This window comes from Solea solea, chromosome 1 (genome assembly GCF_958295425.1).
Source record: "Solea solea chromosome 1, fSolSol10.1, whole genome shotgun sequence".
Lineage (NCBI taxonomy): Eukaryota > Metazoa > Chordata > Actinopteri > Pleuronectiformes > Soleidae > Solea > Solea solea.
Window position 1 is genome coordinate 41,514,245 of NC_081134.1, and position 19,568 is coordinate 41,533,812.

The 19,568-nt window shown below is 40.3% G+C and overlaps 2 protein-coding genes across 2 annotated transcripts; one reads left to right on the top strand and one right to left on the bottom strand.

Moving 5' to 3' along the window:
• The first annotated feature begins 595 nt into the window (after positions 1-595).
• Positions 596-2,508, top strand: si:ch211-196f5.2 (uncharacterized protein LOC556372 homolog). The gene is made up of 5 exons (XM_058625768.1): positions 596-599; positions 755-1,013; positions 1,101-1,200; positions 1,747-1,876; positions 2,417-2,508. The coding sequence occupies exons 1-5, from the start codon at positions 596-598 to the stop codon at positions 2,506-2,508; spliced, it is 585 nt and encodes a 194-aa protein (XP_058481751.1).
• Positions 2,509-3,546: 1,038 nt separating this feature from the next.
• ipo4 (importin 4) lies at positions 3,547-16,923 on the bottom strand. The gene is made up of 31 exons (XM_058636775.1): positions 16,809-16,923; positions 16,086-16,184; positions 15,407-15,493; positions 15,031-15,110; positions 14,890-14,931; positions 13,921-14,050; positions 13,642-13,821; positions 13,248-13,313; positions 12,955-13,056; positions 12,772-12,855; positions 12,389-12,544; positions 12,236-12,289; positions 11,550-11,659; positions 11,352-11,460; positions 11,038-11,167; positions 10,829-10,942; positions 10,555-10,668; positions 10,317-10,440; positions 10,028-10,139; positions 9,803-9,933; positions 8,926-9,003; positions 8,694-8,751; positions 7,978-8,083; positions 7,268-7,461; positions 7,071-7,121; positions 6,648-6,773; positions 6,322-6,548; positions 6,097-6,229; positions 5,875-5,979; positions 4,860-4,929; positions 3,547-4,584 (listed from the first exon to the last, which is right to left on the bottom strand). Exons 2-31 carry the CDS (start codon positions 16,149-16,151, stop codon positions 4,454-4,456), a joined length of 3,270 nt encoding a protein of 1,089 aa, XP_058492758.1. The 5' UTR covers positions 16,152-16,184; positions 16,809-16,923; the 3' UTR covers positions 3,547-4,453.
• Positions 16,924-19,568: the final 2,645 nt, after the last annotated feature.

Genomic DNA, 19,568 nt, shown 5'->3' on the forward strand with positions numbered 1-19,568 from the left:
GCCATCGACCAATATATCAACCTCCTGTTTACCTGGACTGACAAGAGCGTCCCAATAACCGCTCATAAATCGGCTGTCCACACTGAACCTGCAGTGACCTCATGACATTTCATCCACTGTTCTGTAAACACATTTCCATCCAATTCATTTTCTACCGCTTTATCCTCGACATGAGGGTCGCGGGGGGAGCCGACACAGGGCGATAGGCGGGGTACACCCTGGACAGGTCGCCAGTCCATCACAGGGCTACAGATAGGGACTGTTTTTGGACTGTGGGAGGAAACTGAAGAACCCGGAGAAAACCCATGCACACACGAAAGAACATGCCAACAGATGTATCTGTTCTAATGAACTCTTAAAAGTACCTAAATACATCTTTGATACGAAGTTGAGAGCAGATATATGCTCAAATAAAGTCTTGACGTCAACCTGGCTGAGTCACTCTCATAATCCACACAAACACATCCCAGTACAAACACATACCATCTGTCCATCAGAGCAGTGACAGTCTAATAAACCTCACAAGTGAGTGACACATAACGCACATCCTCACCAGCTGCTTATATCAGCCAGGAGCGCCCGAGCAGACGTCTGCATGAGTTAGACGCGCACACACTTCAAGCATCAGAGGAGGCAAAGCTGCGACTCATCAGCGCAGGGAGCAACAATCTGCATCAACACTCTCCATCGATACAGACACTTCTGCAGCGAAAAGGTGTTGTTGAGTCAGAGGAAACATCGCACTTCTTTTAAGATAAAAAAAAAGTAAAAGATACAAGGGTCAAGCTGGCGGGAGATGAGACAAAGAACGTGTCGGAGGAGGGAGAGGCCAACAGAGGACCAGACAGCTCAGCAGACAGGGAGTCTCCCGGGCCACATGACAAGACGGTGCGTGTGGAAGTGGAGTGGGACATCCCCATGTCAGTGACACTGCCTGTCCAGGTGCAAGCTGACCCCGCACAGCAGCCCTTTCCCTTCCTGGACACGACACTGGCCGACCTGGGCATCCAGGAGTGAGTGAGCTCTCAGTGTGACTTTAGAAGTCCTAAAAAAGGCCATTTCAGATTCATTAACAGGTGTGTTTGTGTGTGTGTTTACAGGTCAGAGGTGAAGGAGAGGGTGGTGTGGGTCGACACCAAGAAGACACAGGTGAAGAACAAAGCAGGGAAGCTGAAGGAGAAGGAGATCACCATTCTGGAGGTACAAGAGAAAAAGAAAGTTTACTTTATTAGTTATTACAGTGTAGTGTACTAATATTATGGTAGCGACATCTTTATATACAAAGCAACTGCCTGGTAACAACAAAAAAAAGGATGAATATTTAACATTATTACCCAGACATTACTTTGGAATCTACATGCAATTACTGTTATATTATCTTATTAGCAGACAATTACCATTGTTATTACCAAGCTGGAAATATCATTAAAAATGAGATGGTATTACTATAATATCACCACGATACTAAAAGAATTATGACTATACTATAACATGTTGTTACTGTCATGTAATGTAAAATGTTACCAACCTTTTTCTGTTTTGACCAAAAAGTGCAGCAATGGGCCTTTTTTCAGAGGAAAAGCACTAGTTTAAAATCGTCAAAACGAAACGATGGCCCAGTTCTATCGCCCGTGCCGATTCTCTGTCACACTTTCCTGACAAATTCATGTCAAGAATCCATCGTTGGTCTCTGGGGTGTTAACAGCCCCAAAAAAAGCAAATGACACATTTGATTTGTGCCTGTAGGTGCGAGTGAAGGCCCAGAAGCCTGGCGATACAGAGCTGCAGGAGGTGCTTTACAGCACCGAGGCCCACACTGACCGCTCCTTCTGTCGCACTGGAATGGATATTCTGCCCTGGAAACAGAGAAGCACAGGTCTGGGAGCAGTTCTGTGTGACACTCCAAGCCTTTAATATCACTTGCTTCACTGTAGATGCCAGTATTTCATGACTCAGAATCAGATTTTGTTGAAAAACTGTTTTAGAAAATGTTTTTTGGGTTAACCGTGCTGCCAAAGTGAGTTGACCCAGCTGTGGTCAGCTTTGATCTCTAAGAAAATGGGTGAACTGTGAGACTGATGTGGATCACAACAGTGTGTTACAGCCTTAGGCAGAGAGATGGCATCACCCCAAACATTACATCAGTGCCCAGATAAAAAATCTTTGGACGTCAGCAGTCACAGGAATCTGTGAAAATCTGCTGGACGTCCCGGTGTTACTTTCCTCCACAGGCATCTGCACAGTTTAGCGAGTCAAAGACAGACAGACAGACAAACGACTTTATTAATCCCTTTTGGAGGTTCCCTCTGGGAAATTAACGATTAACAAGAATATATCGGATTACAGCAAATGTAAAAATTTGTCCTAAAGTGGCTATTTATTATCATTTAACAACACCTCTCTGTCTTTGTGTCAGGGGAGACCGAGCTGTCGCCAGTGCAGATGACGATGGCGCTGGAAAACAAGCAGCCTGACCTGAAGGAGCCTGAAAGACAGCGGGAGATCTAAGGAAAAACAAATACACGACTCATGGGAACGCCTTAATCGCACATGAAAACTTCCAAAATAATGTAAATGGAAATCACTTACCCACTCGATGGCTCGATTCAAAATCACAGAAAAGAAAGATGATTGAGCGTTACTTTCTTTGAGCAGTGTCGTCGCCATAATCTGAAAAAGAGCTGCACATTCTCAAGGTCTCAAACTCGTGGCCTGCGGGCCACATGTGGCCCCCCTCATCGATTTCCTGGGGCCCCAACACTTAATATAAGATATAATGATATTTATATTGTGAACTATTTATCATTTCATATCAAAACAAACATAAATATTGTAATTTCAATGTCTCTTTCTCAAAAGATTTGACCTTTTTCACTCTACTGACCACACTAGACACTCAGTGCCCCCCTCCCAGGTCATTTGAGTTTGAGACCCCTGCTTTAGACAGAAGTTAACGCTGACTGTTCCCCTAACTCGACATTTTAATAGGCAGGTATGCATCGGTGCAGAGTATTCATACATTGAGGCAGAGATGAACAGCTTAGAAAAAAACTGCATGGAAAAGTTACATTGTTGTAGCATTTGTAAAATTAAATAAAAAAAATCTGTCAAATGTGTTGTAGGATATCATTTTGTAGTTTTATACTAAAATTGGAAATACCACCTTGCAAATTGTTTGCCTCTGCCAGGCAGTTAAATCTGTGCAAGCTAATAATATTATATACTGTATAACTGTGTTGAGATGTTTGGCCAATAAAACACCAGGTTGAGACAATAACTAAATAAATGTTACTTTATAACGTTGCGGTGTCACAGTGTGATTGAACTTTGAATCTTTGGATGTAAAACATCGTTCCTTTGACAGGCGTGTGTGAAATGCTCTCGTACCTACTGCACGGATTCTTGAGTTATGGCCAAAAAATGTGAGGTCACAGTGAAGTTGAATTTTAAACAGCAGCGCTTTATCAGTTTGTACTCGAGTCTCGGTGCACGTTTGTGCTGAATTTCCTTCAAATGATATCATGTGAACAAAATCACTAAAGTTAATCAACATTTATCCAGAGATCAAATTTATTGCCTCACATTTCATAGCAAAACCAGAGTTGTGTGTACACAGTGGTAAAGAGGGGGACAATATCAATTCATGTGAACGACAGCAGAAGCAAAACACAAAGGTAACAACAAACCTGGAAAACCAGAAGTCTTAAAATAATGACACTTCAAAATGGCATGCAAATGTGCAAATAAGTTAACTGCGGTATGTAATAATACTATAGTTGAAGTGATGTGATGAGATCTTTATAGTAGGGGTGGGAATCTGCAACTGCCTTGTGAAGCTCTTCGAAGGATCAGAACTTTTTCTTTGAAAACAATGTAATTAATGGTCTATAACATAAATAATTAGATGTGTCTACTTATACATATCTCTGCGTCTACCAGGAAAAAAAACAAAAGCGAGCCTCTAACAGCAGTGTTTAATACAGAATTCATTCAGTCTAACAATAGTTACAATAACAAAATTATTTTCTGAGAAAGAGGTGCAGCGATCTGATTCTCTGCAAATCCTCCAGGTGGTTTTGACAGAAACTCGTAAAATTAAACTCTATTTACTCTTTTTCTTTACGAAAATATGACATTTCTGGCTGAGATGATTCTCAAGTCCTCAAGGTGATTTGACAGAATATTTTAACACTATTTATTGCTCTGCTATGTCTGTGTTCTTCTGTGAGCCCTCTAAATAAACGTTGATAAAAACCTAAGACTCTTCCATGGCATCAGCATGAGTGAGTGTGTGAGGCAATCCATGACGACTGAGATGTTGATTTTCTAATTTCTGACGTTTTTGCGTCAAGAATGTTTTGTTTTTTCTACCCCACCCCTACGTTTTATGGTACAATTACCAATAACAGTCCCACTTTCCACCTTCTGCATTCAGTAAGTGTGTAATTGTTGGCTATGAGGCGGCTATGACTGAGCTGAGTTTGGCCTGCTGCTCTCCAGCCAGTGACATCACGGCCGACTGGAATTCAGCCGAGTGGCGCTGAGCGAACTCTCTCACCAGCATGGCCACGGTGTTTTGAGTTTCTGTGGAGGAGCAATGTATATGAATGTAAGGAGACTGGCTGTAGATGCAAAGAAAGAGGAAACTCAATTTTGGAACGCGTTCTTGTACTTTATCCACTTCTTAAGACAGGAGCGTAAAGAGAAAAACAAATTACGTCGCAAAGAGACTCTCACACAATCTGTGCTGGAATCTCTTTGCTACTATATTTTCTTTCATAATAGAAAAACTTGTCCAGTTTCATTGATTTGGTTTATGAAGTGGGTGTTTGATTCACATGTCACTGTAACGACTTTACCTTGTTCGACGTCCTTGTGTCCCAGGACATGACTGGATGCAGCAACTATCGGCTTCATTAGCTTCACTGTCTGAAAATGGGGAGAGAAAAAAAAAAGATCTGTTTATCGTTAGCCTGCAAAAGAACACGTCACACAATCTTCGACGTGGTCAAGTATTGGATGTTTGCTGTGATTTTGACCAAAAATCAAGGCAGGAAAACATCAAAAAGACAACAGTAGTGTATTGTGTATGCATAGTATAGTAGACGAGCAAGAATATACTGTGTGAAATATAGTTTTGAATGAAAGAAAATGACGGAAAGTCTGGTCTGACACTGATGTGAGGATTATTTCAAACAGTAAATCCAGTCTGGCATCAGTGCTTTACACTTTAACCTCAGTTTTTGTTTGTTCCTTTGTAACTTTGTTTCGTTTTTCTATAAAAGACTTATTGCCCAAAATATTGCCCGTCCACATGCATACAGAGACAGTATTAGTTTATTTTCAAATGCATTATCAGACAAGAACGATCAGTGTTTTCAGCTCTGTATCAGAAGTCATCAGAATCCATACTAACACAACAAAATTAAATACTGAAAGCCAAAAGAAGATATGTAAAACACAGATACACATGTGCAGACGTAAACAGGGAGCCTATTCTCTCCTAAGCAGTTGTTTGCTTAGATTTCGAACGTTCTACTAATGAGAAACGACAACGATGAATAAAGCAAGTGTTAACTGAGCTTTGTGTTAACAGCTGATTGATAAATCACTAACCTATAAGAACCAAGCAGGACGTGAAAGCTTGTAATTGAGTCATTGTTACAAAGACTGAAAAACAACCCTTAAAACAGAGGCAGCAGTGTTTTCAAACTTCTCCATTTTCAAGGCTCTAAAAACAATGTGGATTGCAGGCGCATCTGTAGCAGAAGGTAAGCATTTTTGAACTAAAAATGGAGTTAGAAAGATGCGGCTTTACTGTATAGCTTCCGAACATAATATTAATATAAGGTGATGATTGGCTGTATACTGTACCAGAGCTGGACTGTGTGTGTAGAGCATTGCCAGGCAGTTGAACACCGTCTTGTTCTCTTCCAAGTCCTCTTTAAGAGGAAGACGAGCCACCAGAGCAGGCACAACCTGTCACAGAGAGCAGAGTGTTATGATGTGACAGAAACACACTCAAAACTTTGTGTGAAAGTGCAACGTCAGTAGTGGATGGAATAGAAACACGGAAAACTGGGGTGTAAAATGTACCTGCTCCAGAGGTACGGCCTCTATATTGCTCATGATCATCCTGCAGAGGGCAGCACACAGGTTGTCAATCACTCTGAGGTCTGACTCTTTGACCAGCATGTTGGAAAACACAGACAGCATCATAGGATAGTCTCTGGAACACACTTAGCTAAGGAACATCTTCATGTGATGGCTTTTTTTTTTAATGCATAACAAGACATAAACACATAAACACGAGGAGGATACGATATAACGATGGGTCCAGCTGCCTGGGCCAGACATCCCAGTCCAAACACGCTGTTGTTGCGGACCTCAGAATCACTGTCCCTCACTCCAGCTACCAGCACAGGAAGCAGACGATTGGACAAACGTCCCGCCAGGCGTCTGCCTCCGGACACGTCCACGAGAGCTTGCAGTATTTCTCCAATCGTACCGACAGAGAAGGAGCGTTCGGCTATTGTGCATGAGGATTTCTAGAAAGTAGAAAAACAGAGGACAGAGGAAACTGGGATCAATCTGTGTGTTTGGAGAAACAATCTCGTTTTCTAAACTCCTATTCTTATCAGACTCACAGCTTTACTCATGATTAGAGGCAACAGGTCATTGAGGAAAGGAGCGAAGCTGTCTGCAGGGACAGAGGCGGCCACCAGGGGGATTCCCTCCCCAGCAAACTCCTGGAGCATGGCATCATACTCCGCCTGAGACACACAGCACATCAAAAGGTAAATCACGTACTTGGCATTTTATTAGGTCTTGTTGTTATTATTATTATTATTATTATTATAATAATAATAATAATAATAACAACAATTTAGATTTATAAAGCTCCTTTCATGAAACCCAAGGTCGCTGTACAGTATAAAACAGTCTTATGTATTTTTGACTCCAATGTCATCTAACATGGCAACAGTCAGGGATAGATTAGTTAAATATAACACATTCATTGCGACATAAATGTTAATAGCTGACTCAAATGCAGTGAGTGGATATTTTACCTGTTGTTCTTCATCATCCGCGTCATCACCACCACCATCCTGACAAACAGTCTGAACAGAGAGATACAAGACAGAAACAACATCACGATCCGTTATTATAACTAGCATTTTCTGTAAAACTGTTTAGTTAACTTCATCCTTAGTAAAAAAAAAACAAAACACAAGAGGTCTTCTTCTTATCCACATTCTTCTCTCACCTTCTTTTTGAGCACATCTCGGATGACGTGGCTGACCTCCTTTAAGCGTGAAGGGTTTTTGAAAACTTGCTCCTTGCAGGACATGATGACACTGTTCATGGTTTCCAGGATTGCCATCGCCACCTGCCGCTCAGGCTCTGTTCGAACTTTCTCCAAGAAGCACGGGATGACCACTTCCAGCAACTTCAGCAGGGCTGAATGAATGTGAAGGGATAAAGTTAAAATCAGCTTCAGGCATCGACAATCATACCGGTTTGACTATTTATTAAAAATCTGGTGAAGTTAACTGGCCTCCACCTTAGTTAAATCAGTCATGTCATTTTAATTTAGCTTACAACTCACATTTTATCTCCCTGAATGTTGTTCAATTATAATATCCACAGTAGTGATGGGCATGAATATTATAACATAAAATAAAATAAAATAAAAAGGAAATCAGTAAATGTGACCATATGTGATTATATTAAAAAGACAAAACACAGGAAAATGTTTTGTCAACAATTGCACTGACAACAAATTCCTTTTAACTCCAATAACTACCTGATGTGTGGTTTATGTATTTCTTGAATGCATCTTCTAGCTGCTCTGAATTCAGGCACTTTCAATAGCTATTTTCATGGTTTCCAGCACTTGTATATGAACACATATATATTCGTAATGATTAATTCTTTTTATCACAGTCAACGAGATAAAACAACCAAGATGTGTACCCTGGTGGTTGGTCTCAGTCGGATTCTCCTTCCACACTTTGTGCTGAGCTCGACAGAACTGGCCCATGGCTCCAAATGCTGCCCTTCGAACGTCCTCGTGAGGAAACTAGGGAGACGCAGGAATGAAGACGCATTAAAAAATAAATAAGCGAGCATCGCGATAAAGCATGGTGGACCAAACATGCACACAAGTTTGACAAGTGAATGGGGTCACAAGTGGGAAAAAAACATCTCGCTTTTAGAAGGTTCAAGCTTCCCATGGCAAGCTTTGAATCCCTGCACTGTAGGACGGTTACTGAGCAACTAGAATTATCGCTCAGCAGTTACATAACTCTGCGGACCAATTTCCTTTCAGTCCACACTATTTTCCAGCTTTGATTGTGAGAGAAAATACATAATTCAAAGATAAACCATGTTGCATATATTGTACTGTGTGTGTAAGCACCTTTATGCAGGAGAAATGCTGTTTTGCATCACTGTGTGCTGTGTATACAAGGCTGCAATTACAATAAATCTACTTCAGGTTGACAATTAATAAAGGTCAGTGTTTTGTTTAAATTATCCATTTGCCTGTAGGGATTTTTTTAGAGATAGAACCAGGCACAACCTTGTGGAGACACGATGTAAACACAAACAGACCATAAAATGTCCTACACACTCAGAGAGACATTAAACACTTCAGACAAAGATACGAGCAGCCTCACAGAGCCACTCACATCTCTCATCTCGTAAACCTGCTGGAAGCTGGACTCCAGGAATTCTTGAAAGGCAACGCTGTCAAGAGAAACCACAGCACCATCATTAGAAATACAAATCAGGTTTAAGGGCTTTTGAAGAACATATGACTACATTAATAGGGCAATAACAATGATATGGTAATAAAATGTGTGGGAAAAGTCAGAGGAAGAGTCAGAATACTAAAAGCCTAAAATCATGTGAAAATCTAACCCAGTGTTCAAGGCGATTTCTCCCAGTGCATCACAGGCGTCTTCCTTTTCATTGATGTAAGCATTCTCAATGCTGAACCTGAAAGATAGATAAACAGTCATATCAAATGGGAGTCATATTCTGAAACCACTAAACAAACACCCACAACTGTGTGTGTTGCATTTCTAACGATATCTCTTGCATTTTCGATAAAAGACAATCCACATTCTTTACATTTACAGATAGTTTCCTAGTCTCTAATTTATTCTCACCTACAGTCAGCCATTTGTGTCAAAATTTGAAATAAGCCCAAACTGAAATTACATGAAGACAGTGACAGTAATGTGGCACTGAAAGGAATAACTAACAAAAACACAGGTGTCTACAGTGTTTCCCCTGCTGACACAATTTTATTTTACATGAACAAAGTATGTTGGGCGATAATTAGAATTATTTTCATTTTCACACACACCAGAATTTGACCTCTGCACCAGTAGTGAAGGCAAACTAGGCACAGGAGCAGTGGGCAGCACTTATCATGAAGGTTGGGTACCTTGCAGGATTTGAAGCACTGATGCATGTTGCAGATGCAAACAACACCACTTTATAACAAGTTATGATAACGAGAAATTTTAAAAGGTTAACATTATTACTTCAAATAAAAACTATTATGTTGTTATCATCTCTCCCTGACTCCAGTGTAGTACTTTAACGTAGAGCTCATATTTTATTTATAGTTGTCATGGACACCAGTGTTGACACATGTCCCGTCAAATCAGTGCAAATGTTGATTGTGACGCTCAGCGTTGATTGAACTCTGTTTGCACACGTCATCACTCTCGCGATTTTTAACCATCACTCTCTGTACTGTACATATATAAATGTGTGTGACTTTTACCCTGCAACGTCATGGACGTCCGCCTCAGTCCCTTCTTCGGTAAAATCGACATCGACATCCGTTTCGTCCTCTTTCTCGTCGTCATTGTCGTCATCCAGCAGCACAAACGTCTTGTCCTCCTCCAGGTGTGCCTGGAACAAAATGAAACAAGTGGAAAAAACTTGTTCAGGCTTTGTTTTATCCTGATATAGAAGACTGCGAGCGTGCCGTTTGTTGGCTTTGTACCGTGATGCCTTCATTAGACTTCAGGGCGAGCAGCATGACTGTTGTAATGGGGGTAAGGTGAGGAGTCAGGCATTCAGGGCTGACTGTAGATACGGCAGAATATAGACAGTATCTAAAAGAGGAAAAGACAGAGACAGTGGGAAAAGATTGAACTCTTCTATATTGTAATATATTATTATTTCTGAAAATAACAACAATCCAGAAAGACAACTATGGTAGGAAATAAGATTTTAAAAAAAAACCCTGTCTTGTATCCTTGTCACTAGTTAGTCTTCAAATGTAATCTTACGTGCAGCGTCTCAGGTCCGGGTCATCAATAGTGTCAGTGAGATTGAGCCCCAGCTGAACACACTCTGCTGCCAAAGGACTAAAGACGTCTTTGCCAATAGTACGAGCCAGTACAGAGAGTGTATCTGACAACAACAAAAAAACAACTATTTAATCATGCCTAAGCAAATACTGTATTAGGTAGATAACACAAGGTTAAGATTTCTTTCTTTCAGATGCACATCTCCTTGGTGACCTACCAAGGGACTGAGTTTGTAGGGACCTCATTTCTTCTGTGGTAGCGGTCAGGAAGCCCTTAAGGTTTTCAATAACCGGAGGGAAATAAGGAACCAGCAGCTCTTTGGCAGCATTGGCTGAGAAGAAAAAAAAACAAGTGTTTAATCAACAGCTAACGGTCCACTGTTGAGGTTGACCGGTAAAATATGAAATATAAAAGCACTTTCTATCGGACCCTCAATATTGGAACCGAAATACCATAAAAAAAACATAAATACATGTTCTGTGACCTCTTACCTATGGCACCTATGGCAGACACAGCGAGTTCCCTTATCTTCAGGTTGTCAGTGTTGTTGAGGGCAGACAACATGGTTTCCATTAGGGTAGGCAGGTAAGGTTCAATATCTGACCCTGTGAGGAGAAAAAAAAAAACATGAAAGAGCAGTTTTTTATTAGTAAGTATAACTTTCTGGTGGTGGAAGAAACATATAATGCTTCTAACTTACCTAGGTTCTCCATGAAGTTCTCTAGGGCATAAAAGGCCTTGGTGACATGGCCGACCTTGGCGTGGTTCAAGGATGAAAGGTATCCCAACAGCAAAGGCATCAACTCTGAACAGTACTTACTCACTTCAGGCTGAAAAGAAGAGATGGAAATGGAGCGAAGAACAGAAAACAACAAAAATCGTCAACCCGTCAAGTGAGAAGATGAAATTAGGAGTTACCAACATCTGTGTCAAGCGGTATGCTCAGTATTGTTAGTAAATAATACTGCATGTGAAACATATTACTAATTGTGATTTTATTTTCAAAAGACTCACCTGTAAATGTTCAGAGAATTGTCCGAGGGCAAAAAGGCCGGCACACCGCACCACTTGATTGCTGTCAGAGAGACTCTGGCATACTGCCTGCAGCATTGGTGACAACATCCTGACAGAGACACAGACATTGTTATTTAAGCAGTGGACCGTTTAAAATGAATGATTAAAAAGGACAAAGTTGATCCCAGCTCAACATACTTGGTGCGTATGTGGTCAGCGCATCCTTCAGCCAGGACAGCAAGACACAATAGACCCCCCTTCCTCTGATAAGGGTTTTCACTGGCAAGGCAGGTCTGAGTGAAGGGCATCTGAAACAGAAGACATTATAGACTGTCAAGAAGCAAGTAAATAAGTGGGGGCTATCATTTTATTTGAATACCTGCACATTAGAGCATGGATGCCTGACCTAAGCACATCGGGAACCCGACAGGTAACACTGTGTCAGGCCAGGTTTGGACAAAAAACCCAGAAATGAACGCAACACACAGCGCATTGTAGCCATGCACGGATGATGTTACCCTTTTCCTCTACAGACACTCAAAATTATTTATTCATTTACAAGTACAAGTACTGATTGACATGTGTTCATGTGGCAAGTAGATAACCATAACCTTAAATAAAAGGCTGCAACTGCCGTGACAGTGAGAGTACAAACAGCTTAGTCAAACTGTGTCTGTACAGAAAAAAAATACAGAATGCACGTGATGTTTGGGGACACCTGCAAGGTTCAATCAATCTTCTCTCAGGCTCGATCAAGTTCAGACAGAAAACTGCTGCCTGAGCCACGTTCTAGTGCGCTTGTGTACCATAAAAATACAGCAGAAATCCAAAGTGTACACCGCAGTTCACATTCAGATCACATTATTGTTCAGCTCTAGACTTACCAGTTGTTGGAACAGTTTCTCTGGAGGCATGTGGAGAGCCATAGTATCAATTATCTGGATGTGCACAAAAAAATGAACAAGTTAAATCTCATTTAAAAGTGCATAGTTAAGTTTCTGAAGTAAAATGGTGTCAATTGAATAATGCATCTCTACCTGTGCAGCACACTGTTTGGGATTGTCATTGTCTGTGCCATCTCCATCATCATCCTCATCATCCTCTGGGTCGTGCTCACCAGGCGGGGGAGCTGCGACAAGTATGGGGAAAATGGCCTGCAGGATGGGGTTCAGCAGCTTCTGCTTCAGCACAGCCTGTGCAGCAGAGGAAAAGGTGAGTATCCTGTTTTCATCTTTTCATAGAAGTACTCAGATACACAAATCAAAGGAGACATGAACCTTTCTGTCACAAATAAAACTTTTTGAAGATCAAAGAAAAACTGACAGCTGCTAAATTTCTCTCTACAAGGCTAATCAATCCAGTGAGGTCCACCTTCAAAATGAAGGACAGATCTGAGGATCTAGCTGAGGAAGGACTTTACCTTGCTCTTCAACTTGATTAAGAAGGTGATACAAGAGAGCGCTTTCACCCTCAGAGAGTCACTCAGTGTGGTGTCACCGCCCACCTGTTACAAACACACACATTAAAATTCAGATAACAAACATTATTTGTCAGTTCAAATGCCCAACAATCATAAAAGAAAGACATGAGTTTAAGCTCCTACCTCCAAAAAGAAGCGGACAATGTCAGCGATATGGGGGACGATGATAGACACCTCACTCTCCATGAGCTCATTAAACACCTCCATTGCCTCACTGGCTTTGTCCTAATCGGATAAAGACAAAACAATACAGGAAAAATGTTAAAGTCCTAAAGCTTTGGTCCGTAATTGGTTCCTAAAACACATTTTATTTGTTGATATCCTCTTTACAAGCTTATAGCCATCAACAAGTTCTAGAAAAATTGCAATGATGACATAAATAAGTGTTTCAAAAACAACAGTGTATCTCAATTTACCTGATCCGACTTGATGAGGTGTTTAAGTGCGACGATCAGACTTGGAATGATAGAACGCATCAGGTTCTGTGGGGCAGTAACATGCAACATCCAGACATTATTCATAATAACAACTGTTTATTCAGGGAAACTGACTGAGTGACATGCACACACAGCAATTCCCCGAAGTCTGCTTACAAACAAGTTCACATAACAGTGAAAAGAGCAATAAAAATGTAATATCTGTATTGTGGAATAAGAATATGAGCAAAACAATAAAAGATAATCATGGTTTAATAAAAAAAAAAAAGATAAAGTTAACAGGTGTCCTTTATTTGAAACAGTTGTTGCCATATATAAATATATAAATATATATATATATATATATTAAGGGGAAAACAGTCCCATGACTCACCATCTCCTCTGTGCCAGTGTACGCAGTGATGGCTGTGAGGGTGAGGATGCAGTAGTACAGTGCTGTTGGGTTGTTGTGGTCCTGAAGGACAGCGCCGAAACGCTGCAGCAGCTGGCAGTAATGAGGCTTGAAAGGCTCAGGGTTAGAATCCATCACCTTGTTCAGCAGCAGGAAGCCAACCTGTCAGGACAGACAAGTTACTGACAAAAACCATATCATGCAATATCACAGAGTCTGATTTTCCCCCACATATGGTATGTGACTTGCTGAGTCACGTACCTGTCTTTCATGAGGGTTGCTGCTCTGGGTGGATTCACTGAGGAATTGCAGGAGAGCAGGCCAGCGGTCGGGTGTCTCATGTTTGACCATCACTGCGCACAGCTGGGAGAGCGAGTGTTGCACCGTGTGCCTGCAAATTAAAAGTCCAATTTTGTCCAATCCAGAGAACCCACACACACACTCTGGGACAAAATGCACACTCAACACAAAGGCCCTTGCTCAACCTTCTTGCTGTCTGGCAACAATGCTAGCCACCGCATTAACATTTGGCTAAAAAATACACAGAGGTGCTTTTTAAGGATTTGTCATCTTTTATTTTGCTAATAATTAAGTATCTATGTACAACACTCAAGGTTTAAGCCTGAGAGGACAATTGGCCCTTCGAACAACCGTAGTTTGAGCACAATATCTGGCCAAATGATCCTGTCGTCATCGGTTTCACAGCAATTGAGGGCTTGAACAGAACCCCGTAATAGCCAATGACAGCAAGTTGACCGGGAAATGGATGTTGCATTAACTTGTACATGCTAAGTTGATTCCGTCTTCTCAGCAATGACTTTATCCAGTTTTTTGCATTTCAAAGCACAAAACATCGCGCGCACACAATAGCGATTTACTGACAACAGAGACAGTTCACCACCATGTCTGTTTATATTCTTTAGTCACGTAAAATCAGAGTTCCACCCTGAAATCATTTGATTAAATGCCAAGTGTGTGGTGCTGCGTCTGGTCTTGATCATCTAGTCCGTACTTTCTTAGGATTAAAACACTGAAAATCGGTTACAAAGTTTGTCTCGTCTGTGTTCTCCCACGTTTTTAAAACCAAGTCAGATTTATTCACTCATGACATTTCACATGCGTGTATAGCTTCATATGTAAAGTTATGTGGGTATACATGTTTCAACTAACAGTCATATGAACTTAATAATTAATTCATTTAATTTTCATAGTAAAGATGGAACAACTTACTCAGTTTCCTGCATGAAGGCCTGCAACACCACCGCCTTAAGGCTGTGAGCAAATCAAAGGTTGCAGTTTCAACTTGATTGCAATGAAGACGACAGTGCAATGTTATTATGAAATTATTAACAGAAAAGGGAATGAACAAACCTTTCTCTGTCATTAGGGATGATTTTACTCCACTGTTTCTTCACTCTCATCCTCAGTATCACTGCAGCCGACTGACGGACCTAAGATAAGGAAACATTTCAGAAAGTTTCTTCAGGAAAAAGCACACCAAGACAAGAGCCAACAACTGTCAGTCAAATTGCTTAACTTAAACACACATTACTTGAACAACAATGTATAAACTAAACATTAAATGTTTAGTGCATTAAGCAACATTTTGTAAAGATAGATTTGAGAACAAAATCGTCTGAAAGTGATCAACATATGGTAACTATTGAAGTGGCCTACATCGACTTGATTAATTGGTTAAACTGTAATGGTAAACATTAAAAGCATCACACTGTTCACTCGTGCCTACCTGAGGATTTTGGGAGCCAGTCATCACAGCACATAGCGCTGGAATAATGGCTGGGTCTTTGAAAGCCTCTTTCAGCCGAGCTGTGGCCTAAAAAGATGACAAAGCAAATCTCACCAAGTTCAGACACAATAGCTGAAACAATGCAATTGTTGTAGAAATCACAGGGGCAGACACACATAGACACACACTTTACAATGCCAAGCCATGCATGGGATAAAAGGAAAACTATCTGCTATTTATGATATAACTGTGATACTAGTGTGTATTATTGTTTGACAGATTTATAAGTGAAATTGGACAAAACCTTCTTTACATACCATCTTCATTTAGTTCGTATCTGCAAGCTTTAAGAATGTGTCCATATTTGTGAACATCTTCTAAAGCATACAGACACAGAGGAAACAAATATAGGCTCCCTCTTGTGGCACTTTAAAATAAACCACGACTGATGGAATATTAGCAAGTATCCCTATCTAGGATTGTCAAAATAAAGGTAATTTGGCACAATCAAGTTATTATAGAGCTTCGTATCGCGAGAATATCGTAAATCGTGACACAACTTTTCATTTTTTAAGGCGTAAGGCACTTCTCTGACACATTAGATTTAACTTAATTCTTCCCATGTTAGCATTGTGGTTTATCTACTAAACCAGTGTTGACTTGAACACAGTGGCATCACCTGGTGGATGACAGCATTGTCGGGCTGTGTCAGCTGCAGGAGAAGTTGCTCCAGTTCTTCTGTCATGTCGGTCGTTCAGCTGTTTCACTGTCAGAGTGTCTGTTGTGACGGTTAATGTTATTATTATTCAGGTTCAACTGACAGACAGACTGGGTGTACTACAGCAGTGTGGCTAATACGCTACGTGCCAGTCAGAAAACCATGTAAACAGTGCCTCTGTGGGCAGGTCTGAGCTGAAGCTACTGAGTTAGAGGCGAAAATGAACTTTTAAAAGAATATTCGTGTGAGTATGGAATTGTTGAAGAGAGTGAAGAGACACGAGAGCAGCCTGCTCGTTCAGCTGCCAGCACGAGGGACCGAGCCCGAGCCCGACACCGGAGGAACGTGTGAGTGTAGTTAAAGGGACCGGCACTTCTCAGTGTTCCGATTGAAACAAACAGCGCCCCTGGCTGGACAGGAGGTGCAGTGCAACAGGTTCAAGCTGAGAAACCTGAAGAGACAAACTACTACTACAACAATTACTAATAAGTGCTGAAAAGGAAGTAGTGAGACAAAAAAATAGTTTAAAACCAAACAAGCAGTTGATTAAAGGTACATGACCACACTTAATTAGCGGTGTGGAGCAGCTATGATAGCCACTGTGTGGCCCTAAAGAGAGAGGCCACCAATAATGTGTTCAGATTACATCCTGAAAGCTAAAGCACTAAAGACGTATGTACTTGCCAGTAGGTGACGCATTAACTGGCTTTGCGGTTTATCATTGTGGACCAATAGGTCCCTAAAATGAGGATGAAAAAGCCTTCTGCTTGCTATTCTTGTAAACCTACTTTCAGCTACTACCATGGTTCCAGATCAAAGGCAGGTGAGGGCAATGTCAGATCAAAGGAAGGAGAGGGCGGTGTCTGTCTTGGCAGATGTCTGCTGTGTGGCTAGAGGGAACACAAAAGTGCACTCCAAGAGAAAGTGGAAGGAAAAGATGATGAAAAAGAATAGTCAGAGCACATAAAGTATGGCCTTGTAGAGGGAAATAGAAACGGGAAACTCATGATAGTGCTGCATACATCACAAACAGTAAATAAAAGCCACATATATTGCATTTAATAAATAAAAATAAACAGAATAAGTAGAACAGGGATCTTCTCTGAATATGCTGGTTTAAATATGTATAATACACACAACAATCTGAAAAGGATCAGTCTGATTACACTACACCGTCAACTGTATGAAATTAGAATTTATTTAATTGTTAACTACAACAACTTGCTATTAAATGTACTAACATTTTCAAAATTATGAATTCCTTGTGATATTAATTGTAATTTGATCAAGGAAACACAGACAAAGTTCTTTCTAAATACATTGTTTCGAATAAGGAGGGGAACAGTATTAAAAACACATGCACAGGAATGCAGGCCGGTGGTCTTGATACTAAAAATGATTGAATTAACACGTCTGTGATTATGTAACTAAACCTGACCAGTTAGAGCATCAGAGGATTTGCATTAGATAGCACTAGATTGCATCAGATTATATAAATGTATACTGATAAAGTGGCCACTAGGGAAATTATTCATAAAAATAACTTTCCTGCACACGTTATTTTGACTTAAAACGTTTCCGATCTATTTGTGTTTCTAAATGACTTGATTTGGATCAAAACACTGTGACCGTCACACAGTGAAGAGAAGGTGTTGTTGTTGTTGCAAGCCAAGGTCAGATGGACACGGGCGGGGACTGTGTGACCTGTATTGAGAAAGAAGCCACTTAAGGAGACCATTTGCAAAGAAATCAAGACAACAAAAGAGAGACTGATGACCTCACACTTCACAGAAAACACACACACACCCCACTAAATGAAAACACATCTCCACTGACTAATCTGCTCACACACTGTACAACAGAATAAAACACAGCAGAAAATCTGCCATCTTAGAAATGCAAGCGGTCCAAATTATACATATTCTGCATGAATATTGAAATTACGCAACCTTAAACTAAGACCTTAAACTAAAATGACAAATGACTTTGGAATCTCTTTTATGTGATGTTCATTCACCCGTTTAATATTGTGTTTAATTGCTATTCTTGCTTTAGTTTTTCATCAATATTCTTTTACTCCCTCTTATTTACTTTTGTGTGATCTTCTTGTTTTTACTTCTCTGTTGCTTTGACATTCAGCTCATTTCTCTCCCCCAAAATATCTACTTTTTTGCCTCGTCTGTCAAAGCACATTGTAAACGTACAAAAAAGTGCAATATAAATGAGATTATAATGATTCACCAGCAGAGCATTTTAAGTGACAAATCTCTGAAGCAAATGCACCAACAGAAAGAGTCAAATCTGAAGTCTTCTCAGCACATACAGATCTAGAGCAACTTTACCCATTGTCCATCCATACTCACCGCCCTCCAACCCCCACCTGTATGTCCATGCTCACACAGGATCACACACAAACACGCCCTGTCCAGCCAGAGATGAGAAGAAATGTTAATGAGCCCATTAGACTCACTGTTCTCACATAATTCTCTCTCTAACTGAATCATTACCATATCAATTCAGCCGAGAATGAACACTCAAACAGTCAAGTGGATGCAGGATAATCTAATTCATCTTTGTGAAAAGGACTGCAAATGTGGGGGTGATGGAGCACTCTGCGTCAACATGTTCCACCCACTGCATCCAACGCAGGACTGTTTAGAGTTGAGGCTACATTTTTGTGCACACCTTTGTGACATGAAATCACATCCGAGGCTGAACGTGTTTTTCCTCGGGCATTTAGAAGCAAAATTATCCGCCAAACAAACATAATTGGACAGAATAAAATAGCATTACAAATAACACCATGCACTCTATCTGCCTTTCTATCTGCCTATCATCAAATCATAAATAATCATGCAATTGGGGAAGCACTTGTCGTGCTTAAACGTTAAAAAGACCTGTAGAGCATTTGTGCCAACAACTTACAGTTTAGTAAGTTATATCCATATGTTGATTTACGCAAACATTTCCGTGCGGAAGTGCATCTTGTTGCACACTTGTACTCATCCAAGCACAGCCGTTTGTTTTGCCATAAAATGTAATTTTACTGGATAATCAATGAACTTACTAATCATCTTCTTCTGATTGAGGGCACTACTAAAATAAATGGACAACCAAACCACAGTTTTGTTTCAACTATTTTGATGATTACCTAATCTGAGTGTTTTGTTGTTGTTGTTTTCATTTTAAAAAAATACTTGAAAATCATTGATTTCAGCTACTTAAACGTAAATATATTATTTTTATTTGTTTCTGCGACCACAAAATGTGCATAGACTGTTTCAAACTAGGTAAAATAGGTAAACAAGCCATTTTCAAAAGATAAACATTAAAAGAATGAATCAGAACCTAATTTTATGTCTGTGTTGTTTAATAATTCTTAAGTATAAAGCTACCAAAACATTTATTCTAATTTATTTGGTCATTCCTGTGCCATAAGTCGAG

Coding starts and splice junctions, on each gene's coding strand:
- si:ch211-196f5.2 (XM_058625768.1), top strand. Junction 1,014..1,100: donor GCCGACCTGGGCATCCAGGA/GTGAGTGAGCTC, acceptor GTGTGTTTACAG/GTCAGAGGTGAAGGAGAGGG. Junction 1,877..2,416: donor CTGGAAACAGAGAAGCACAG/GTCTGGGAGCAG, acceptor TCTTTGTGTCAG/GGGAGACCGAGCTGTCGCCA.
- ipo4 (XM_058636775.1), bottom strand. CDS start 16,151: ATGACAGAAGAACTGGAGCAACTTCTCCTGCAGCTGACACAGCCCGAC. Junction 6,230..6,321: donor GCTGGACCCATCGTTATATC/GTATCCTCCTCG, acceptor AGTGTGTTCCAG/AGACTATCCTATGATGCTGT. Junction 5,980..6,096: donor AGGCCGTACCTCTGGAGCAG/GTACATTTTACA, acceptor TCTCTGTGACAG/GTTGTGCCTGCTCTGGTGGC.